The sequence below is a fragment of the Simochromis diagramma genome, unplaced genomic scaffold (genome assembly GCF_900408965.1).
Source record: "Simochromis diagramma unplaced genomic scaffold, fSimDia1.1 OVJJ01000344.1, whole genome shotgun sequence".
NCBI classification, from domain to species: Eukaryota; Metazoa; Chordata; class Actinopteri; order Cichliformes; family Cichlidae; genus Simochromis; species Simochromis diagramma.
Genome location: NW_024387375.1, coordinates 10,560,192 through 10,586,023, shown reverse-complemented (window position 1 = coordinate 10,586,023; position 25,832 = coordinate 10,560,192). Strand labels below are relative to the sequence as shown.

General features: G+C 39.1%; 2 protein-coding genes across 2 annotated transcripts; both read left to right on the top strand.

The window, feature by feature from the left end:
* Window positions 1-6,302: 6,302 nt before the first annotated feature.
* ctsc (cathepsin C) lies at window positions 6,303-15,176 on the top strand. The gene is made up of 8 exons (XM_040008702.1): window positions 6,303-6,649; window positions 6,993-7,138; window positions 7,867-8,021; window positions 9,470-9,625; window positions 10,657-10,775; window positions 12,422-12,553; window positions 13,150-13,382; window positions 13,905-15,176. Exons 1-8 carry the CDS (start codon window positions 6,490-6,492, stop codon window positions 14,169-14,171), a joined length of 1,368 nt encoding a protein of 455 aa, XP_039864636.1. The 5' UTR covers window positions 6,303-6,489; the 3' UTR covers window positions 14,172-15,176.
* A 1,198-nt stretch (window positions 15,177-16,374) lies between these two features.
* Window positions 16,375-24,384, top strand: rab38a (RAB38a, member RAS oncogene family). Its single transcript, XM_040009615.1, has 3 exons — window positions 16,375-16,878; window positions 20,067-20,347; window positions 23,111-24,384. Exons 1-3 carry the CDS (start codon window positions 16,677-16,679, stop codon window positions 23,264-23,266), a joined length of 639 nt encoding a protein of 212 aa, XP_039865549.1. The 5' UTR covers window positions 16,375-16,676; the 3' UTR covers window positions 23,267-24,384.
* Window positions 24,385-25,832: the final 1,448 nt, after the last annotated feature.

The following is a 25,832-nucleotide window of genomic DNA, read 5'->3' as shown; positions in this document are numbered from 1 at the left end:
GAAATGACAAAAAAAAGTCTTTCTTTTTATGCCATTGATAATCATTGTGTAAGTGTACTACAAAGTACCTTTGAATCAATATTGAAATTGTTATTAAAAAATATGACTGACTTCCTTGTATCTTGACATTTTTTTACATATATTATTTTGGATTTACAGTTTGTACATATAATATGAAAGATGTGAGAAAAAAATAGTTGTGCATTAAGTGAAATAATTACTTTTAATTAAAGGGGTCACTGCAAGATAAATAGTGAAAAGTCAGCAGGCCTGTTTTTGAAGATAAAGTAATATACCAACAAATAGTTTTTTGTGTCTAGAAGGTTTGCACCGGCATGGTGCCTGTATGTTATGAGTGTGCATGTTGTTTCCAGGTGCTTTGGCTTCCTCCCGCAGTCCAAAGACATGCATGCTGGGCTAATTTAAGATTCTAAATTGGCCGTAGGTGTTGACGTGGACACAAATGGATGTTTAATCATATCGTTTATAGACTTACAATACTCACAGCAGTTTCATCGATTTTACAGGATTTGTTGTGAATGTGCAAAGTAATGAAATAAAAAGTAATGAATGAAATAAATGAATGATCTGATCAAATGGATAAAAGGACAGCAATAACCTCAGGTTTAATCTTCTTTAATATGAAAGGTGCACTAAAACTGAATCTCAGCATCCAGCAACTATTATGGAGCAAATCTATGACAAATAGAAACATATTAATATTATTATGATTAAAAGCAGAATGATGCAATATCAGTAGGTATTCTGACTTTGTTAAGCACATCAAATATCAGTCGTGACATAGTCAACAAACATTAAATAAAGGTCTTTGTTTTTTTGTTTAGTCACTGTTTATTTACTCGCGCTTGGCTGCCAACTTAGTTTTTAGGCAGCAGCAGTCCCAAGTCTAATGCAGTCTTACATAAACGTCCCTAATGAGTTCCTCTCGGTGAGGTTGTAGTTTTTAAATCTGGGGAAAATAGAGCACCGGTATTGGATCATTGCATCCCAACTTGTAAAATGACTATCATTCTGTCTGCTCATTGCACTGCAGTCAAAGTATTAGGTAAATAATAAATATCATAACAATAAAACAGAAGAAGTAAGGATCCGTCTTAGCTTAAGTAGAGAAATTATTTGTTATAGTGCACATCTGAGTTGGACAACCAGAGTTTTTACCAGTCCGCATTAATGTGCCTGAACAGTTTGTGAGACTGGCATTCATTTTGAACCCAAACAGTGGAAGCTGCTAGACAGCACCTTGACAGCTTCTGTGATATTTGCTTCCCCTTCCATATCCTTCAGTGTCACATAGCAGCCAGGATGGCTAAGTGACACAGTGCAGCTATGAATCAGCCTCCAAAAACATTTTATTCATTTAACTGAAGGCATGCAGGTCAAGGCAATGAAATTACCCTGCCATCTTTCATTCTTTCTCAAAATCTCCTCCAGATCTGCCCAGTTTTGTCCTCTGTATTTCCTTCTGTCACTCTTCTTCACTCTCCTTTTCTTTCCTTCTCTCTTGGCCTCTTAGCGTAGAAATTGCTGTCTCCAAAATAAAATTTCCAAATTGCTGCAAATGGCTTGCTATTTGCGTAAATGGATGGGATGAAAAAGCAATAATAATAACGGCCAAAATACAAAAAAATGGGCAAATGAAAATGGCCAAAAAAATAGATTATGGCTTGTTTTACAATGGAGGCAGTTTAGGCTGAGGCATGTGCGTAATATGACAGCAAACACATTTGTGTGCTCCGCTCAGTCAAAGATGCTTTTAAAAAACTATCATGAACATTTCCTTCTATAAGCTGCTTGAGATGCTCTTATATGTGTTTACAATAATGACAAGTAATAAGTAAATAAAAGAATAAGTAATAAAAAATGAAATTTGAAATTATAGTAGACATACAGATGCAAAAACAGGATGCTGTCATGCCCATGAGAGCCTGTATTATTTTCTATATTACTATATTTTAGCTGCTCTCCTATTCACAGGGAGTCTCCACAGTGGATGGCTGTGGGGGTTCCCGATGCAACCCCCAAGGGATTTGTGTCTCCTCCAGGTCTCGACCAGGGGATCTTTCACGAGTTAGGGGAATGTGTAAACCACTACACGACACCATTATTAATAATATAGTGTTAATAAACTTGGAGTACAGTAAGTGCATTAGTTTGGGCATGACATTAAAAGCAAAATAAATAAATAAATTTTAGTAAAGCAGAAAAACCTAAATTTACTGTAATCAGTGTTCTTAGTATATTTGATTTGGAGAGACAAGGATAACATTAGAAACAAGAAACAAAGCTACACTGAAACTGAAGTAAACCTTTGTAATGTGGAAATCTAGTGTAGTGTATTAATCTTTGAGTGCCGCATAATATTTTATTGAAAAAAAAATCATGTTTTAAAAACTCAAAGAAAGAAAGAAAGTGTTTATGTCCCCAATGAAAACAAACTAAAGCTTTTCCATAATTCATGTGACCATGACCTTTGACCTACGACCTTGAAGCGTTATATACCAAAACTGTGTATTTTATTATCTTTACCCATATGATTGGAGCGGAATTAGCTGAAATCTTTGGCTTCTTAAGTTGTAAAAAAACTTGAGATTTTAAGATCCATTCATGCCGTGTGTGATTTTGTGAAACTTTATTTTGATGTCATATTGAAAAATAAAAACTATGTTGTACAGCTCTTGAAAAAATTTTCAAGGCCAACTTTGATCTTGAGAGTTAACAGTGACAGTCAAGGTCAAACTCAGATACTGTCACAAAAAACTGTCAACACTAGACTGCTGACAAACAGACAGACAGGCAGGAGGAAAAGAGGAACATCTCTAAGAAGCTTCATGGATGTGGTGTAGGAGGACATGCAGATGGGTGGCGTGACTGAGGAGGACGCTAGTGATAGTGTGAGATAGAGGCAGATGATCTGCTGTTGGAACCCCTAAAAGCAATAAGCCAAAAGCAGAAGAAGTAGTGACATTTTGTGGTTTCAGCTTAGTCAGATGGTCCCCACATGAAATCTATATGGGCAGGGTGTCATGATAGCGTGTTCCTGTGTGTGCTTGTACATACAGACATTTGCTAAGCGTATGCATGTGTGGGCATGGACATATGCACTAGGAAGGTGGTAACCTGCTTTTGTGTGTAGGTGTGGTAACTGATTGTCAAGACCACTCCACAGGACTTGCAATCTAAATGCAAAGAACTTAACATTAACACCACCAGGCCTAAAAAGCTAACCCCACTCTGTGATGGGAGAGGCTCCACCCACACCTCCAAGTTAATGAAATGCTTTTCTTGCATCCTTTTTGTGACTCAACGCACAAAAGCAGCTCTAAGCTTCTGCTAAGAGACGCTATTAGACACAATATAAATAGTAAAACCCTCTTAGCTGATCAAATTATCATCAAGCTCCCATCAAGTGGAACTAAAACAGCGGTAACACAAGCAACATTAGTAGCCTAATAGCGTTCAAACAACATGTTAATATATAAATTAGGGAAACTCTATTTAGATGTCAAGGTACTTAACAGCTTCAGAAATGACTTAACCATTCTCAACTGAGAACTGGAGCAAACATTACATTTCAGAGTGTATATTTGCATGAATTTAGTATCAACTTTTACAGTAAATTATAAAAAAAAAGTAGGTCTGTGAGAAACGGTGCAGGGAATGTGATGAAAGGTTTAGCTCGACGCATGCATAGGCTCACGCATGCTGCATACCTGTTAATACACACACACACTTGCATGTGAGGCAGATTTCAAATAAACTAAATTATTGTTTATTAACTCTATTTTTTATGATATTCTGTAGTCAAAAAGAAAATCAGGAAATACACTGGAATTTTTTTTTTTAAATGAACACACACAAGCACGAAGCATGTAGAGCAGCAGCCAAGGGGACGAGAGACTGAGAGCAACATACAGAGACCGTGAAGGCATGGCAAAAGAAGAAAAAACATGATCGAGGGAGCGAGGAAACCAAGCGAGCAGAGAACAAATTTGTGGGTGCCAATAAAGCAGAACTCTAAGTCACTTGAGTTTTAATTTCCTGCCAGGGGAAGCGAGAACAATATCAAGATTGAAACACGACTTTCAATGAGTCACTCTCAGAGGCAGCTCAGTGGGATCAGGCTGTTAACATTCGAAACATCATCCCTCCGTCTCTCTTCTTCCTGCTCCTCCATTTGCGTTATTGCATAGGCGCACATGCACACAAACACACTGGTATGCACCATCGCACATGGGCCCATAAATGTGATAGCGTACACATGAGCCCTCAGTAACACGCACAAACACACTCACACACAAACACAGTGCAATGGCACTAATGAGAGTGCATGACTAATACCTCTTCAGTCCTTTCTTCAGATGAGTGCTTATTATGGTCTGTCAAGGAGATGAATCAGTTTATGTCACGGTTACTATGGTGATCAAAGCCTCCAGCACTTCCCTTAAGTGCCTGCTAGCTAAAATAAGCTATTTTAACCCCTTTAACTACAGGCCTATCAGTGTACAGTGACACCCACACACAAACATATAAATAGGCGAGCTGACTCTCTGACCTCTCTGGAGACAAGTGAAAACCCCCCTGAGGGACTGTTTGAAACACCTTTATACACACAACAGGCAAACAAGAACTAAAAAAACCGACTCAAATTAAGGCAGAAATAAAAGATAAACATGATTTTATGACATAAATTAACCAAAAAAGGGTGACTTTCTGGAGCAATGCATTTTTTATTAGGATCACCTCAGAGATCAAACTGTCATTAGATGTTTTTAAACCAACTTTACTGCGAGTATGTGCAGCCATAAAATGTAAATGCGTTGAGCAGACTTGACAATCCTATAAAATGTACCCAATCTGCATTTTTAATGGCAGGCACTTTTTTCAGAATCACAATGTGGTTAACTCATTCTCTAACAGCACTTCTGAGATAACAGATAATAACTAGTTTTATCAGTGCTTTCTGCTCATTTTATGTTTTGCTAGGCCTTTATTTAGTTCTTTGAGTTCCTCACTTTCTGGGATTCACAGATTGGATCTCGCTGTAGCTTTCAGAGTTATTATATTTTTTTATAAACTTTCTTTCTTGTATTTGTTGACAGGTGTTTGTGTTTAGGTTAAGATTGGTCTCCTCTGCTTATTTAATGTTTTACTTTGTGAGTTTGTTTTCAGTTGTATCTTCTTTCAGATTTACTTCCCGTTGGTCTAGCTTTGATTCCCTTACTATGTTCACTTGTTGTTTATTGTGTCAACTGTGTCTTGTTTAGCTGTTTGTTCAGTCCCTCCACCAGTGTGTATAAACAGTCCTGTCAATCCCTTTGTTCGGTGCTGTATATCCAAAGCTATGCCTTCTCTGTATTTTTGGTTTCATGCTCCTTGTGCATTTTAGAGTCTCTGTCTTTTTGTTTATGTGTGCTCACGTGAATTCAAAGAGTTTGGACTTTGTGTTTATGCCAGATAATCAGCAATAAAAGCATGTACCTCTTCCTTTTGTATCATCAAAAGCAAAGGGTCACAGATGGGTTATATTATATGGCAGAAAAGACCATTTTTTGTGTTCCATTACAATAAATATATTTTTTTTTAAACAACTCTTTTTGGGGGAGGTGGAGGGTTAATCAGTAATGTTTATGATTAAATCACCAGAAAGATGCATCAACTACTGTTTTTTTCTGCCTAATTAAAAAAAACAAATGCAATAAACAAAACACAAATCAGGTTCTAACACAGAACGCGTCCTAAAACTGTGATATTATTTCTTGTCAGTGTTAAAGATTTAAGTAGTTTAAATATTTTTACCATGCTTTTATTTTATTACTTATCTTTTTAGCATATTTCTAATATTCAAGTAGCAATGTTATGAAAGCACAATTTTTAGCAACAAAAATAATTGTGTACTCACGTGGTTTTCCCCGCTAGTCTTTCCAATGTCCACTGCGCATGCTCTTAGCTAGGTCATATGACAAGGAAATCGAAACTAAAGAAGTAGACTATGAAGCAAAGATCAGTTGAGCGCAAGAGATGCACATGCCATCAGTTCCTTGTTTGTTAGACTAATTACGCTGTATTAAAGTCTCGATAAGCTACTCACAGCGTAATTACATCTTGCATGCGTGTTGGTCACATTGATAGAAGACGAGCTTATGTTTCTGGAATGTGTCATATGTTAGCATTGATCTAAAAATAAGAACAAACTAACATGTTTGTTTAACTTTAGCCGATTGGCTGTAGTGCTAGCTAAATATGCGCATGCGCATTGTGCTGATAGCAGAGAGCTATCTTGACACGACAAGTTATAAATCTGCGTCTGTGCAGAAGTTTCAGTGTGGATAGGTAGCTGTTTGGGGACTGGTTCGCAGACAAGTCGAAGTGGGACAGTTTGCAGTTAGTCAGGGTAAACTTTTATCTTTTTAAGAGCTCTAACTGCGTAGGTTTTATTTTTGTGGCCCGGTAAGCTAGCTGTGTTTGAAGATGAGGTTGAGTGGAGTGCTCGTGTGTTTGTTCCTGCTTTGTGTTGAGAGATGCTGGAGTGACACACCAGCAAACTGCACCTACGAAGACCTGGTGGGAACATGGGTGTTCCAGGTGTCCAAAGGAGGGCACGACAAGACGGTGAACTGTTCCGCTGAAGGTAAAAAACAAACAAAAAAAGCACGCCATATCTAAAAAACCAAACAAACGGTCACACAATATGGGGGTCACATGAGGAGGAAATAAAATGGTTAGCTTTTTGGAAATCATGTGACAGTCTTATGATAAGACATGTGTTAAGTTCAAGGAAGTTGTACTTTGGTTAAATTGTATTTTTTTAAAACTTGCAGTATTGCACAAGTAAAACATACATTAAAGAAAGTAGTAAAAATGTTCCAACAAAAATTTGCCTTAACTTTGTTGTAAAGAGTTGAAGTCAATCTAAAGGTCGACTTTGTTCAGGGGCTTTTTGCTGCCTTTCATTGTGTGCCGTTCCTCTACAGCTGTAGGTGAGAGCACTGTGACTGTGACTCTGCAGAAACTGTCTGTGGCCACAGATGAGCTGGGGCACACCGGCTTCTTCACCATCATCTACAATCAAGGCTTTGAAGTGGTCATTAATGGGTACAAATGGTTCGCCTTCTTCAAGGTAAAAGATGGCTGCGACTAATTTGTGGATTTGAGTGATGTCTTAAATTTCATGCCATGTTAGAGCTGCACATGCAATCTCCCAGCTTGCTGAGTTTTCCAACCATTATTGAAGTCGTGCTGTTCTTTTCTGAAGCCAGAGTGATAAAAGACTTGATATGTCAAAGTTTGACTCATCATTTAAAGCAATTAGAACTTGAGCTGTAAATGAATTTCAATCTTCGGTTAACCTTTTTCTAAATATCTAAGAGTTCACTCTGTCTCAATTTCCTCTTTCTTTATCTCATTTAATCTTTGAATTTCGTGTTATTTAAAAGCAGCAGCAGGTTCAGACTTCAGAATCTTTGTGTGTGTGTGTGTGTGTGTGTGTGTGTGTGTGTGTGTGTGTGTGTGTGTGTGTCTTATCAGTCGCATGACAGTGAGCTCAGAGACGTGTCATAGCCACAAGTGTGTTCCACTTCGCTAATGACCATTATCTGGTTCTTGATTTTTATTCAGTGTAATTAAACAATCTACCGGTAATTTAATTTAAACACTCTTGTACTGTATTTTCAAACTTTAACATCAACGGTTACCTGAATACTTAGTTAAACTAGTATAACTCATATTTAATTATCTGATTTTAATTCAGTTGCTTTTAAAAAGGTTCTTTATATTGGAATAAAATGATTTGACTGAATTGTTCACACGATGTCCAGCTTTAATCTGCGTGTCTCTTCAAATTTTCAGTACAGTCAAGAAGGTCCTAAGGTGACCAGCTACTGTGACCAGACCCTACCAGGGTGGGTCCATGATGTCCTGGGGCGTAACTGGGCATGCTTTGTTGGAAAGAGGGTAAATCCAGTACCACCCCGGACAGAATACAAACCAGTCTTCGGCAGCAGGTACATAACTATACAAACCTTTTTTGTTGTTGTTGTTTTTTCTGTCACAAGATCTTTAAGATGATTGGGTATAAAAAGAAGTTGTCTGAGAGGCTGAAAGAAAAATTGGTGTGCAAATGGTTCAAAGTTTTAAGAGTGAAATTGCTAATAAATTGGATATGTCATCATCTTTGGTGAGTAACAACAAACCATTCTCAGAGTTGTAAGTAACCTTTGTATGGCAGAGACATGATTTAAAAACCAGTACAGCTCTTTTGACCCGGCATTGAAAATGGACTCCACTCTGCGTTGTAAAATCACTCCCTAAAGCTGCTGTTAGTAAAAACAGTTTGTCACTGAAAACTGTCAACCAAAGAAGTCCAAACCTAAACAAGATATAAACATGCAACTTCCTTCCTGAAAACCCTGCACAACTGTGCAGACACCAATAATTTTGAAAAATTTTTACCCTGAAGGGTGAAAATTAACCGACCTACATTTAATATTTATCACCCATTGGAAATTCAATTCAGTTTAGTGCAAATAAGCAGGTATTATTTAAAACTACAATTTTACTATTGTAATATTTTCAAATATAACATAGTGGAAAAATCATTAGGAAATTATTGCCTTTTTTTTTTCCTCACTGCCAGGATCCTTATGATCATGTCTTTTTACTTAGTAGTAGTTATCTGTGGGTAACAGGTTCTTCTATTGTGAAGTGAGTGATTTGAAGCTTAATCGATCGTTTCCCACACTTATCACTGCCTTGCTCTAGTATGTGGAAGTGCTGGGGTTTTTTTTGTTTTGTTTTTTTCTTTTTTCTTTTTTTGAGAGTTGTGTAACCAACCAACACAACAAGTCTTTATTTTGCAACTTACAGTTAAGCAACTTGGCTGAAGTGGCATAAAAAGACCACACTGATTGACTGCATCATTGAAAAAAAACAAATTGATTCAGGTTATGAATTAGTAAAGATGCATATTTTGTTGAAATGTTATTGAGCAACAACATCCCATACAGTATTAAAATAAATAAAAAAAACATCAGATCAACATTGTAAACTTCTATTTATAAAATGCGGTTGAATTCCACAGAACATGGACACAAACATGCGCAACGTTGCATAAACTAGTTTCCCTTCCTTTTTGTCAATTGCCTCCTTATTTAACAATTTAGTGTTGAGGCGGTCAGAAAAAGGGGAACAGTGACTGTAACAGCTGTCTGGTCTCCCCCTTCACTATACTGCTTCTGCTTCAGTAAAATTAGATGTTTTTCAGCATTAATTACCAGATGCGAGCATTTAAAATAAATAAAATCTGTACATTTTAACCAACTTTCTATCATATTGTGATTTTACTCAGATCTGTTTTAGTCAGTTTCTCTCTCTGTTTGGGGCTGAGGAGTCCCGTTGAAATCTTTTATATTTGTACCTAATTAATTGTAATGTACTTTTATTATTTCTCCAGACTGCCACAGAAGCTCTACAAACACAGCATGGACTTTATTGATGTGATCAACTCTGTTCAGAAATCCTGGAAGGCTGCTCCCTACCCAGAGCACGAAATGTACACTTTACAGGAGATGCAATACAGAGCAGGCGGGCCTGCCTCTCGTATCCCTGTGTGAGTATTTACTTGCACTTCCCGTTGTGTACTCCGGGATCCGGACATAGAAGGAGACAAAAGATGTACATATAGGTAATATGTTTGCATTATTAGGAGCTAGTCTGTTGATTTGTTTGGGAGGTGTTTTCAAAAGGGGGAAAAAAAGGTTAGTACACATTTGTGTTTTGTGTCTAGTTAAGCCATGACTGCTTGTCTTTTGTCCCGTCTTCCTCCCATCACTCCCAACCAGTCGTGGCAGAGCAAAAACTCCCTTCCTGTAAAAGGGAGTTTTTGCTCCCCACTATCACCAAGTGCTCGGTCAAAGGGTGTTGTTTGATTGTTGGAGTTTTCTCTCTGGTATTTCGGGGGTTTTAACATGTAAAATATAAAGCTCCTTGAAGTCACTCCTGTTTTGATTTGGTGCTATAGAAGAACACTCAACCGGATTTACGTGTGGACAGTCCCCGCACCCTTATCTTGAAAGGTCGGCACTACTAAACTAAGGCTGTTCAGTGTGTCATTGTGGCAGTCCTCCATAGCATTCAGCAACCCATCCTGGGAGTTTCCACCCCTGCAGTCGTTTGGACTCCAACACACCAGCTGAATTTATTGTCATGATTTAATAAGTCAGTAAAGACTTTTCTCCTGCAGGCAAACTTTACAAGAACCGTCATAAATAGTATATAATTCTCTACCACAGAGGGAGGATGTCCTGCCACAATGACGAATTGAATTCATCAGTAGTATATTTCCTCACACTATTTTTTTTTTTTTTTTTTTTTTTTTTTTTTTTGTCCTTTTTTTTTTTTGGTCTAGTAGCAAGTTAAGAGTTATTTTAGCAGTTTAGTTCTAATCTTTCCTCTTTATTTTGGACTGTCTCCTCCTCTAAGTGGATTTCAGCAAATTGTGGTACAAATATCACTTTGACTAACAGATCCATCTTACTTAATGTGGATTTACACACATTACATTTCCATAGTTATGGTTTTGTATAGGACTGCTTTTCAGTGCAAATGTGTTAAGTAAAATTACCCCCTTTTACATTTTAGGCGCGCTCGCCCTGCACCTGTGAAAGCTGACGTAGCTAAGATGGCATCAGCTCTACCTGAGCAATGGGACTGGAGAAATGTTGACAGGGTTAACTTTGTTAGCCCTGTGAGAAACCAAGGTACGCAATATAATAAATTTAATACAAAGTTCACTCAATACGATATAGAAAAGTTAAAGGGTCACATTCAGACAAAGCCATACCTTTCCTTTTGAGCTGTCACTAAGTCAGGCACTGAACAACTGCTCACCAGCTACCCTGCTTCCCTCTTTGCAAGCCAGGGTGTCCTTTCTGCTTTCCTCCCGTGTTTCTGCACAGCCTAGTGTGTGAGTGGAGAGATTATGCATGCTTAGTACTTTAAGTGTCTGAGAGGGCCTCTGTAGGATGGGGTTTAAGGAGCTGGAGAGGGTTGAAGTGTTTCAGTCAAAGCGCACTCAGCCACTGTGCAGAGTTGCAGAGCTTTTTCTGCTTCAGTGTTATAAGTCAGGTGGATTCTTAAGGTTCCATTTCAGTTCACAAAAATTGGCAGGCTTGAAAGTAAATTGGTGTGGGTGGTCTGGCAGAGGGTGCAATGCAAGGAAAGTGCCCATACACTCAATCAGAGCCCCCATTACTTTGAAATGCAGTGTTTTAGTGTATTGTCGTCACCCCGATGGGCGGGCAGGTGATGTGTACACCCAAGTTTGTGAATGTGAGAACTCAAGAACTAAAAGACATAGGACTTTCAAATTTATAACATGGGTGTATCTACTAAATATCTCAGATGAGTTTGAATCTCAGTGACCTCGACCTCAAGGTGAAGGTCAGAGGTCAAGTTTTCTGAAAATCTTGTGAATGCGATAACTTTAGTACAAGGTGACAATGGATTCATACAAAAATGTATACAATGGGTGCATCTAGCTGGAGGCTGAGTGCTACCTCCGGCCACTGACGGTATTTTTTTTAAAATTTATTATACAAAGTCAGTATTTTATAAGGTGCCTGATTTATCACTGGGAATTTACCAGAAGTAGACATTAGTTGGTTGAAAAATTGCATATAAATGTTAGCAGTCTTCCATCTGTGGGTACAGTTAATGGTGTTGTAGAGGAACATGGTAAATGGCCTGCATTTGTATAGCGCTTTAGTCCCTAAGGACCCCAAAGCGCTTTACACTACATTCAGTCATTCACCCATTCACACACTGGTGATAGCAAGCTACATTTTAGCCACTGACAGAGGCGAGGCTGCTGGACACTGGTGCCACCAGGCCCTCTGACCACCACCAGTAGGCAAACATGGGGTTAGTATCTTGCCCAATCGAACAACTGACCTTCTGGTTTGTGGTCGACCTGCTCTGCCACCCGAGCTGCAGCCACCCCACATGATTAGTGTTGCTAATGTTGGAGCGTTTATGACTCTTTATTAATGTTGCACCTGGATCTCCCTTGCATGTCAGCACTGGAGGATTGCAGGTGCATGTTATTTTAGCAAAGTACAGATTTATTAGGTCCTGTGAAAAAGCTTTAATTTTTCTGTCTTGGTCATACAAATGTTTGTCATCACAAACTAGACCAGCAGACGTTTTTCCACTACCGTAGGAACAAAGCGTTTGTATAAGAATTAAAATTAGGCCCGTTGTAGCTTTACAAGTTGCCATAGTTTGCTTGGAAACCAAACAAGAAAACAACAACTATCACAAGTTTTGCAATGTTGGGATTTATTGAAGTGCTGCTGTGTTTCATAGTAGTGTTTTCTTAATGGAGATTTTGGATTTTCTGTTTCAGCATCATGCGGAAGCTGCTACTCCTTTGCCACAATGGGAATGCTGGAAGCTCGTATTCGAATCCTCACCAACAACAGCGACGCTCCCACCCTCAGCCCTCAACAAGTGGTCTCTTGCTCTGAGTACTCTCAAGGTAAACTAACAGTAAATCTGTGCGTTTGTTATTTGACTCCCAGTTCAATTAATATTAAAACAATTATTGGCTATTGCACATTTATGCTACAAGTAGAAAATTAACAAAACAGTGAAGAATATTTAGTCGATGTAAATATCAAATATCACAATACACTGTAACGATGAAAAATGTTTGTATTGAATTTTTGTTTGTTTGCTTTGAGGGGGGGTTGCCTTCAACCCTAATCTGAACAAATATTGCTGAAGTATTTTAATAGCGTGTACAAAGTGGGATCAAGATGTTCTGTAAAGTATATGAAATCACAAAAGGATTTCTAGGGTGCAGACTATGAGCAAGCATGTTAGAAGAGGTCTACAGGTCCAGAAAAAAGACTTGACTGGTCAAATGTAAACTGGGTACAGGTTTTGCAAATGCTGCAACTCCTTTTTGAAGAATCTTTTTGCATTTAGTATCATCGGTGGCTTTATAAAGTCATATTAATGCATTTTCAGTAATGCCCCCCCATCTTGGATCACATTAAGTTTTGCCCTTGAAAGGTTTTTGACAGGTTTAATATGTTCAGCAAACCTTGTTTTTCTCCTCCTATTTTTAAGGCTGTGATGGCGGGTTCCCATACCTGATTGGGAAGTACACACAGGATTTTGGCATTGTGGACGAGTCATGCTTTCCGTATGTTGGAAAGAACACTCCGTGTGGTGTTCCTCAGAACTGTAGGCGCATTTACGCAGCAGAATACAACTATGTTGGTGGCTTTTACGGCGGCTGCAGTGAGGCGGCCATGATGTTGGAGCTGGTCAAGAATGGACCTATGGCAGTAGCTTTCGAGGTACAGCAGCTTCTCCCTGATCTAAGGCTTGATCTGTTAATGCAAATTCAACTCTCAGCATAAACTAAGAGATAAAAAGAATTCTACAGACCAGTGTTTTTGAAATGGGGGAGAAAAAAGAAGATCAAAATCAAATGATCATACTTGCTGTTCACAGATCTTTAATTTTCTTGAGTTTATTACTTTGTTTGGTGTTGGACGAGGCTGTCCTTGAAGGGTGGCTCACCTCAGCTATAAAACACTGACTGAAAACCCGATTCAGCAACGTCTCTTAAGGGTTTATAATGTTACAGATTTTCATGAATTTTCTAAATTGCATTGTTTCAAATCACCACATTCAATATAAACTGTCTTCTAAATCTTTCTAAGCACAGGTTTAAATTATTTTCTTAACCCCAAACATATAAGTAAGCCAGCAGACAGAGAGATGAGCAGAGCAGCAACCCCTTGAACTCTATATCCTTTATATCGGAGTGTATTTGCTTTCCAGTTAAAAATAAAATGATCCCATTCTGTTCACAGGTCTATCCTGACTTCATGAACTATAAGGAGGGCATCTACCACCACACTGGCCTTGCAGACCCATTCAATCCCTTTGAGCTGACCAACCATGCCGTGTTGCTGGTGGGGTACGGCCGCTGCCACAAGACTGGGCAGAATTACTGGATTGTCAAGAACAGCTGGGGCACCGGCTGGGGCGAGGAAGGCTACTTCCGAATTCGCCGCGGAAATGACGAGTGTGCCATCGAGAGCATCGCTGTCGCAGCCAACCCTATACCTAAACTGTAGAAGCTGAAACGTCAGAATTGACATAATCAATGATGATTGACATAACCGATGGTTATGAGTCACAGATTTTAAAGCACAAATATTCCATGGTTTTTATCAACATATGCATTGGAGATTGACAATTTAAAGCTAAATGTATAACTTTTCACAAAAGAATTGAGTCACAGGGTGGCACTAATGAGCAGAGCAAGATTAATTAAAGGAAAAATTATGGATTTGCGCTGTAATGGCAATCTTCCAAATGGATATGCAACTTGTTTAAAAGGGAAATCAATCTGAAATCTTAACATTGTTCATTTATACTTTTCATAAACTGCCAGCTCTCAGATCAGGAAGTACGGTGCATACAGTAGGTTATCCCTATTATTTCATACGTTGCTGGGAATTTTAGTTTTTGCTCCCAAATGTAAAAATTTAGAATTTGGGTGTGAAGGATTTTATGTTTGTATGAATTACACATGTTTACAGCTCTGAAAATGGATTTTTAATTTAAGGGAAACAGTAATGCTGCTCTTTGGATGCCACTCCCCAACACCACCACTTTTTTATGTTTGCTGATTTAAGCAGTGACTGATTAGCTGCCTTTTGAATATTCAAGCTCTAACTGCCAATAAGTACTTGAAATCAAGTACCTACCACTGTGGATTAGAACCTACTGAGACAAGCAGTATGTCCTAAGTTTTACTTGTCACATTTAAAGGGAAATCCAGATGTGTGTTTTGTTCTTTGACTCAGGAATGCACTGAACAGAGTAGAAACCTCTTTTGTCCTTGCTACATCGAAACCAAAACTGCCATGTTTTCCTGTTGGATGATTTGTAAGAGTTTCCCAGTCAGCTGTGATTGCTGGATCAGTTAATAAAGGGATGCAATTGATTGTAGTGCCTCTTACTCCTCCTCTATACCCTTTCTATTTCAATTTGGAAGTTTTGAAATTTTTTTTTTTTTTGTGTGTGACAAAATGTAATGCAATTTTCTATAAATGAAATAAAATAATTGGAAAAAGCATAATATAAAATTTAAATACTTCCACTGGTCACTTTATTAGGTACATCTGGCTAGTACCAGGTTCTTCCCTTCAGCACTGCCTTAAGTCTTCATGGCAAAGACTCAATAAGATGCTGACAGATCCTTGGTCTACATTAACATGATCACGCAGTGACTGTAGATTTGTCGGCTGCACATCCTTGTTGTGTTCCACCACATCCCAAAGGTGCTCTGTTGGGTGTAGATCTGGTGACTGTGGAGGCCATCTGTGCAGAGTGAACTCAGGTGCATTTTATCCTCCTGGATGCAGCTGTCATAGGATTGATGTGCTGAGGTCATAAAGGAATGGCATGGTCAGCAACAGTACACTGATAGACTGGTGTTAAAATGATGCGCAGCTGGTAGGGAACAGAGTTATGTCCTTACCATCTTAATGTCGCAGCAGAAGAGATGAGTCATCAGACCAGGTAACATTTTCTAGCTTTCTGTTGTCCAGCTTGTCAGTCTGTGATAATTATAGCCTCAGTTCTTCCTGTTTTTAGGTGACAGGAGTGGCAATCAGTATGAACATATGCTGCAGTGGCACATCTGCTTCAAGGCTGAACTTGAACTTCAGCAGGTCATCTTGACCACTTTTACAAACCTAAATGTGATGAGTTGCTTACATGCAATTGGCTGATTCGTGTTAACCTCCTAGGACCTGGCATCCACATATGTGGACATCACATTTTGGGTTATTTAGACCAAAATACTCAATTTTGCTCTACAAGGGCCTGATATCCACTTACGAGGACATTATACTGCTAAGGTTCTATCAAAATTTTAAACGAATATCCCCATATGTGGCTCTCATTTTTATTAGAAACAAAAATAAGGTAAAAATAAATAAATAATTTTAAAAAATCTGGTAAAACTTTGTTTTTACATTCATCGGGCCCCAATATGCCCAAATATCAAAGAGAAATTAAAAATGAATGCCGTGGAAGAGTTTGGGTCTTAGGAGGTTAAGGAGCCTATGAACACGTGTACCTAATAAAGTGGCCGGGGAGTGTGTATAGGCCATTCCGTTCTTGCGCTCTGCTTCGACGAGCTGCGAAACCAAACAATGTTACCAGTGCTGACGTTTCGGTAATGATAATTCAGTTTACATAATGCAGACCTGTGGCAGGCACTGTTATGCCCAATCTTTTTTCATTTCCATAAAGCAGGTTACATTTTGCTGACTGCTTTTATCTAAAAAAAAAAAAAAAAAAGTAGTCTGCAAATACAAAACAAGCAGTAGTAGTCAGCTAGTATAAGAGCAGTGCTGCCTCTCCAGCTTGGAGCTGCCCATCGTGAGTCACAAGGTCCAGACGTCTCTGCTTCGCTTCCCTCTGTGGGCCAGGGCGTACCTTGCCGCCCCTTCTCATTCCCAGCTCTCCCCAGCTCTCTCTGCGCTGTCCTGTGCGTCTCCCTCTATCATCCCCAGGTCTTCCCCATACGGTGGATTCATGCTCGACTCTCGCCCTCCTCGGTCGCCATGCAGAACAACCACCATAAGGAGCATCTCTATAAGATTCTTGTGATAGGCGACCTCGGGGTTGGGAAGACCAGTATCATCAAGCGATATGTCCACCACAACTTTAGCCCCAACTACCGAGCCACCATCGGCGTGGATTTCGCACTCAAAGTGCTCAACTGGGACCAGGAGACCGTGCGCCTTCAGCTGTGGGACATCGCAGGTAAACCAACTTTCACCCACCGCTCACATTAAATAGGAGGAGGTGAAACAGTTCGATAACACCGTGGCGATTGTAAGAAACGAGGATTTGTGCGATTTGTTTCCTTTTTGCCTAAAAGTGTTTTAAGTATGTTACATTTAGAAGTTATGCAAAGCAGATTATTATCAATTTATAACTTCTTTGGAAATGTGTGATTTTCTTATGCAGAAATAATTAGTCTTTTAAGTGAAATTTCCATAACATTTGAAAACTCTTTAATGAAAGTGACAAGCTATAATCTAAAGAAATTTCAGTTCACAATTATTTAGCCCGTTATGTCTTCATTAAATGACACACAATCACACAATGATTGTCGTTGTAAAAACCACTTTCTACTCCTCGGTAAGTGCTGTGCTAAAGCTTTCCAAATAATTAATGAAATACTTATGAGAGGTTGGCTGCTCCAGTAGAAACGACATGTTTTGTAATTTCAGGAAAATGTGTGAGATGTCTGATTATGGACTTTAAAAATATTGTTTATTTTACATTAAACAAATCATAGGTTAATAAGGAAACAAAAGCACACCAGTCCAAGATTGTTTTTTTCTTTTTACAGTTCACCCTTGTTTTTAACACACACACACACACACACACACACACACACACACACACACACACACACACACACACCACACACACATTCAGTCTTGTTCGTCATTTGTACCAGCTGACTCCAAATTCCTGCCTTCCAATCGGTTGGCTATGCACTCATACAATCACATGTTAAAAAGGTTAAAGTCATATATAAGATGAGCTTTTGCGCCATGTGACCTTGATGAAGGAGCATCACGATGCTCTCATGATAAATCAGTGTCGTCATAGTAACGGCGTGCCACTCTAAGATTGTTTCAAGGCTTATGCAAAACCTTCTGCACCAGCTGGTCTGTTGAGCCAGAAAATTAATAATCTTATCTAATTTGGAACGTAACATTGAGCTCATGTTCCAGCTGATGACATAATAAAAGCATGTTTATTATATCACCTTTATAATTTGATGTCATGCGGTCCCCAGTACGGAGTTTTTTGCTCTAAATGCAGCTGTCTTACACACACACACACACACACACGCGCGCGCGCACACACACACACGCACACACACACAGACACACACACAAACACACACACACACACACACACACACACACACACACACACACACACACACACACACACACACACACACACAGTGTAACTAAACAAAGTGTTTTCACATTTTTTCCCCGAGTAGATCCCAAGTATCACACGCCTTCACTATACTTTGTAAATGTAGTATTATATAAGTTGAATAGTGTAAATTGTCGGTAGGTGTTAGGATGCCATGTCATCAGGGACGAGGAATGGAAGTTTTTTATTTGCTTTAAAACCAAAAGTTATTATAATAGAAATTCAAATATGTTTATGTGTCGGTTTTCAGTTTTTAAATTGCTTCTGGCGATGACAGATATCAGAAATAATACCGGCTTTTGACTGGGGTGCTGTTGGTTAAGATGACAGAAAGACTACAACAGCCTCATGTCACATGAGTGTCTGCTGAGGTTTAGAAGAATCCTCAGACCTGGTGCTCTCTCCCCTCCTGTGCGCTCTCTCTCCAGTAAGCGCAAGCAGTCATGTGTCTCAAACTCATGTGAGGGAGATTTGAGGCCCAAGCTCCTGTACACAGAAAGCTTTTTATTATGAGCCAAAGATGAGGGTCTCCCTCAGAGAAAACTGCCACAGGTCTTGCACTGTACTCATTGTGCTTCTTACGCTCACCTAAAGGTTATTAAAGCCTTCAAGATGGAAGATTATCTCAAGTAAATACGCTACGTACAACCTTTTCTTGAAATATTTATGACTGCGTCTCACTTTTATGAATCTAAGAAAAAACTCACCCAGCTCTGTTATGGGATTTGGTAATGAGCTACAGTTTTCTCATGCAACAGATGTAATAAATCACTCGCTGTTCTGTGCATTTACCAAGATAAACAACTTCGACCTTTCTATCTTTGTCTCCCATTTTTCTATGCCATGCTGCCAGTGTAGCAGAGCTAACTTCACAAGCCTAGATCATGTACACATAAGAGGAAAAACCTTTAGGGTTTTGTTTCTTTGTCTTTGACTTCAGATAATTTTCAGTCTTTTGAACTTTCGTGGATTATGTTGAACTGCAGAATTACACTATTGCTGCCTTTCTATGAGCCTAAAAGGCCCCTAAGTAGTACCTATTTTGAGGAGTGAGGTTAAATATTAGCAAAGATACAATATTTGCAAACAGCTACACAGAGACATAAGTAGAAACACCCAAAGATACCTGATCTGATCTGTTGTAAAGAGATACTTAAGTTTTCTAGTGGGGCTTTTTCAAACATCCTCTATAATGTACTTGCCCAGAAAGCAGTGTGTTTGAGAAGGCCAGGGGCATAATTTTCTGCTCGACATACTCCAATGGCCGACCTGTTTCAACAAGCATCTGCCCCTAGATAAGTCCTTGAGCAAACCTTTCTGCCTCCCACCTGTTCTGCATCTGACCTTGTGGTCTGATCCATCTGTTCAAAAAAAAAAAACCCAAAACACTGCTGTGGGACTCAAAACCCTTTTTCTTGGCATCTTCTCTTGGATGCCACGATTAGTAGACCAGTTTGATTTATGGTTATTCCACAGTGTGGAAGTGTCTTGATGTTATTCTGCGGCTGCGCAGCTGAATCTGATGGTCCTTCAGCAGAAATTATGGATGGGAAAATGTGTGTGGATACAAGATTCCAACAGGGCTTATCAAATTAATTTGACCCTCAGGAATTTTTTTTACAGACAGTTTCACAAGCAGGCACGCACAGACTCCAGAGCCATGTTTCTTTCTCCCATTCTGCCTCTTTTCCATCTGTCCCTGCTTGTCTTGTAATGGAATGGGGAAAAAAAATTGTGTGTCTGAAGTATCGGATGCAGGTGAAATATGTAAAGAACGCATCCATAAATAAACTCAAAATGAGAAAATGGTAACATTGTTTATGTTTTGCTGATAAGGTGACAGCTTTGATAGACCATTGTTATACTGGTCTGTCGAAAATTTCACGATGTGCTTTAATAAAGTATGAAAAGTTTAAAATGCATCACAGTGACAACAAGCAATAATCTTATGTGTGTGTGTGTCACTTTGTGTGCACGTCTTTCAGGTCAGGAGAGGTTTGGCAACATGACCCGTGTGTATTACCGTGAAGCCATGGGTGCATTCATCGTGTTTGATGTCACACGGCCTGCCTCCTTTGAGGCTGTCACAAAGTGGAAGGAGGATTTGGATTCCAAACTGACACTTGCCAACGGGAAGCATGTAGCCACTGTTCTTCTGGCCAATAAATGTGACCAGGGCCGGGATGTACTGACCAATAACGGAATAAAGATGGAGCAGTTCTGCCAGGAGAACGGCTTTGTGGGATGGTTTGAGACTTCTGCTAAGGTGAGAAAGATGACAAACAGACACACGCACGAATACATGTACACACACAGTGTTTTAACTACAAGGAAACAAAGAGCAGCCTTCAACAGAGCTCTGAGGTTCAATCCCCCTGTGTCAGCAAGTCTCCTCAGATGTCCTTGGGAAGCAGCTGACTCCTTGACTCTATCAGACCTAGCACCTGATTACCCTGTGGAGATGCCACCACAGAGGCACATTCAGGATGTGAAGAGATCCTTTAAAAGTGCTGAGTTTAACAGTCCCAGTCTGTTCAGTATTTGCATATCAATCACAGAGCCCTGCTGCTTTTGCACAAGAGTCTCACAGTCGACGTTCCTTCTGTGTTATTCCAGGTCAGCTGCACTTGCATCAGGTGCTCTGTTATCCAGACAGGATGTCCAGGAGTGTTGAGGGAATATACTGGCACACTTTTTTCTACTGACTGCACAAACCATAAAAAAGTGCTTATTCTTAGGCTCGCAGAGACTCTGATGCAATTTATAAAAATTATATTTTTAACCAAAACGTAACTTTCAGCTAAAAGACCTAAACTGCTTACAAAATATACTTTGTTACGTTTGCTATATTCAGTCAGTCTGAAGCCTTTGTAACAAATTTTAGACTGGACTGACAGCATAGCAATAATATTTAAAGATGAACAGAAGAAATGGGATAATGTATTTAAATACTGAGCACAAATAAGAAATAAAAGACAGTAAAAGTTTGATTCAAGGCTCACTCATGACGACAGAAAATAAAAATGCGGTGGGTGTATTCTGATTGTGAAATGAGCAACACACAGTGACACAGTAACACACTCAGACCTGAGTATGGCTGCTAGGAATCTCACAGCTGGGTGGTAAGAGGAGAAAATAGACTGAGGTGTGAGAAAGCTTAGCCATGTACGGCACTGAAAGTTCAAATAAAACTTAACAAAAACAATCAGCCACTTAACCATATACAAAATCTGTTCTCACTTTTGTTTCTTTATACAAATATTTGTACAAATCTGTGAGGTCCACAGCTGCCACAGGCCCGAAATAGATTATGCTCAGTATCCTCAGCAAAGCATTATTGTCCTCTATAGTTTTAGTTGTTGTATAAATGGCATTTATACCATTAGAAAACAAAATACAATCTCTAAAATATTGTAATTGTATAAAAAGAAAAGAAAAAAAAGACCACCAAACAAGTTAATGAAGCTTTATAAAAATAATGACGATAACGTCTACAACAGTAATTGTTTCAGGGGAAGAATGATTAAAAAAACACACACAGAGATAAACTGAGTATTAACTTTGCTCAAAGCCTGACATTGCAAAACAGTCGCACCTAATAAATCATCTGTCATCTTTTTTTTCACTAACCATAAATATAAATAATAATCCATCACAAATGTTAAGTAGTTCAGAGCTTAATGCCTCGAATGTTAATTGGAAACACTATATTTTACTCAGCTGATAACTGACTTTTTTGGAGCTCAGTAAACTCCAAAATTTGCAACAACAGTTTTTATTGTGAAAAACTCTGCAGAAGGAAAGAAGTGAAGCTGGCACATGATATATAATACATTTTACTTGAGCGGCACACTGCTAGATCATCAGGATATTAAAATATTAAGCACACGACTGCTGCTGCTGTAGACTTTACATGTAAGAAAATTGCATCTTTCTCATCTTTTTTCACGCTCAGCAGAACTTTTGAGTTGTATTCCTGTGGGTGGAGAAGCTTTGTAGATGATGACTTTCCTTAGAGGATCATTTAGCTGGAATGTTAAACTAGGCATCCCAATTCCTATATGAAGAAACTTTTTGGTATCATTTGTTTTATTCATCAAACTAAGGTAAAATTCCTCCTAATTAAACTTTGATAACCGGATCATGAAAAAAAAGGGAAAATGCAGCTTATTTAAATTTATATTGAAAGAGTAGAGCAGGGCAGGGTGAGAGACACTTCTGGAAGTTATTTCTGTTTTTATTAGAGACCTCATTTGACTACGATGACATTTCCTTTCTGAGCTACTGCAGTATCCATCAATCACACACTGTGTCATCACTGAGTTCATCTAGGTTTTTTAATTCTTTCTAAGATTAGGATAGAAAGACTCTAATGTTGAGAATTTATATAAATTAGAATTCAGGCCTGCATAATGCAGGTCTTTCTTGCATATGTAAGTGTTCCATACTGTGCAAATTGATCATTCCAGTTTTTACCTATTCCAGTATTTTTGCAATCATCTCCGATTGTTTGGGCTTTCTCTGTTTTCTCTGTATTATTGTAGAGTCTTTACTTTGCAATACAAAGTGCCTTGAGGTGACTGCTGTTGGTATATGGTGCTGTATAAATATATTACATTGAAAAAAATATATATTTTTAGTGTAATCACAGGTCTCATTAGGTTTTGCTGTGGATGCTTTCGTCGTCATTTTTTTGTGTGTAAAAGAGAGATGCATTGTCATTTGTCAGTGTGTCAGACCAGAGGCAACCACTCAGAGTAAATGCAAAAATCTCTTTCCAGCTTGTGTTCACATCATTCCTGCTGACTGTTTTGTTGTGTTTCTTCCACCTCTTCAGTTTAGTGACGGACCATTTGATTCACTCAATTAACTCCACAGGTTTTTCTTCCTGCAGGCGCTTTTTTCTATCTTGTTTAGTGCCTTATAACATTGATTGATCTTCTACCTTTTCATATTCTTTGTCTTTCTTTCCCCCTCTCCTCTATCACCCCCCCCCCCCCTTTTTTTTCCCTCCACTCTCTGCTTTCAGGAAAACATAAACATCGATGAAGCAGCCAACTGCTTGGTGAAGCACATCATTGCCAGTGAGAAAGACATGCTCCAGTCAGAAGTCCCAGACACCATCACGCCTCAATTAGAAAAGGACAAAGGTGGGACATGCTCCTCATGCTTCAGATCCCAGTAGGACCTGGTAGTTGGATTCTCATTACACACAGTGTTCAGTTTGTGTGTGAGAAAGAGAACAAGGAAGAGCTCCTTTTGGCTCTTTTCGAGGTAGACGGTGTGGGTGCCAACTCCTTTCCAGTCTTTAAGCTTGGGTGGGTTGGGTGTGGGGTTTGAGTGGACAGAGAGGCAGCTGGCTCAGGAAATGGATGGATTTGAGCAGAGGCAGAAAGAGAGATGGGTGCAGCTGTGTGCTCTTGTCAAAGACAAGGTCACCCTCTGGGTGACTTCAGGCCTCGACACTGCCACTTCGGCTACCATGGAGACGGAGTTAATGAACACATGCACAGAAAGGTTGTGGCAAATCACAGAATATCTGCGCTGGAGGTGTGTGGAAGTAATCACTATATAGAAGCCATGGTCGCTGCTCCTCTTTCTCTCTTCTTACTGTCGTCTCTGTTCTTTTCCTCTGCTCTCATTTTTCTCCTCTGCTTGTTTGTAATTCCTAACCCGTACCTGACGGCACTTTTGGTTTGTCACGTTTTTCATGCTTCTTTCACAAGCAAGCAGAGAAAGCAAGTTAAGAATTTTTTCTCACCGACTCTCTCCCAAGCAATTCCTTCTCAATGCTAATAAGACCACAGCCACATTACATGGCTCCTTCAAATATGGCTTCATTTATTTTTAACTTTTCATGTTCATCCACTATTTCCAGTGAAGCACTGTAAAGCAGATTATTGCAATTAAAGTGCCTTTTTTAAAGCATTTTATTTAATATCTGCAGTAGAGATATTCACTATATATTATTTACAAGTCCTCTTAATGGTGCACATTTCTCTTTCTGTTCATCGCTAATTAAGAATTGAACTCATTTCAATTTCAGCACTTTTAAAAATAATGCTGAATGTGTGTTAATGCCCATTGTATCCCTTATTTCTATCCAGTGGTTTTCTATTAAATTTCTATCCCACTGTGATTTCTTTTATTTGTAATGTTTGTAATTATGGGATGAATGCAAACATGTATACAACTATGTACATATTATATACAGCAAACTGAGGCAGATTATACAGTAGAACCAAAGATGCATCCAGTTTTCAAAATGTTCATGTGAATAAACCGTGGCTTTACTGATGACTAGCTGTTTGTCTTCTTATTATAACATTAAAAAGTCTGTATACAACAACAAACATGGTTTTAACATTCATTCTATGCACTATGATCAAGGTATAAATGACTGGATCCTAACAATTCAATAAATTAAGGATCGTGAGGGAGATGTCAGTTAAGAAGTCTGCTCATATGCTTCGCCGCGCAGTCCTAGGAGGAGGTATAACCAGACAATACAGGTTTCTGGGTTAGGTGGCAGTAACCTCTTGTTGGCAAAACAAGAAGCCTGGGCTGTGTCTAAGCAGCACATCTGACAAACCATCACTGTCAGCCTGCAGCAGTGTTTTGCTGACTATTCACATAGCCACATGAAGTCAGCCAGCCAGTGTCCTCTGGTCTGATGTGAAAAAGGGTAAATATTTGCTGTGCCACAAGAAGAATCAGTCATCAGCACTGGTGATACTTGTCTTTACTGACAACAGTGGACATTGAGACTCCCCCCATCCTGCTCCACAAGGCTCTATCTAATATTTTCCCAGACATCTAATGCAGATTTTATACTAGAAAGACTGGGTTTATAGAACAGCAGCTAAGGCAGAGCTTCATAGGACAGCAAGCAAAAGAACAGAACTTGCTTTAAAACATCAACTAATGAGTTTATATGCCATTTGACTACATGATTAATTAAAGCTGATGTACATTCTGTGTTGTTAATTTGTACTGCACAAGGAACTGAACTCTGACAGCAGTTTTCAACAGCATAGCATTTTAAATTCACATGTTTAGTGTATCAAATCCAATCAGGATCACTGATGCAGTTCAAGCATAACTCATAACTACGCTTTGAATTGTATTTTCCACACTTTAACAGGACATCACAGACATTTCTTTTGGAGCAGGGATTTTCTCACTGTTTATGTAACACCCTGTGATAAGATTTCACAGTGAAAAGTTCAAACTGGGACGTAATAGTTCTCGTGCATTGTTTTTGACCCATCATGTGACTGCTGCATACACAGAGGATTCCAATCCTCAGAGACGTTAAAGGAACAGTTTTTAATCAGATTACAGCATCTGGTCAACAATGGGCAAAGAAGGGCACTGATAAGAGAACCCTCAAAACAGAGGCGTTTTTATAAGTGCCAGTCACTGACATTTCCTCAACTTTTCTTGCTTTTTTCACTACTTTTTGAATTTTCAGGGGCCAATTTAACTACTGGTAGAATGATGTGAAGCCTGGATGCTACAGAGGTTGCACACATAGTTAAACTCCAGGATGTTATCATCAACATGTGCCATTGTCAGATGGTTTGCTGTGTCACCCAACACAGTCTCAAGAGCTTGGAGGAGATTCCAGGAGTCAGAAAGTTACTCTAGGAGAGCTGGACAAGGCTGTAGAAGGTCCTTAGCACGACCGGTATCTGCTCCTTTGTGCAAGAGGAACAGGATGAGTACTGCCAGAGCTAAAAAATAACCTC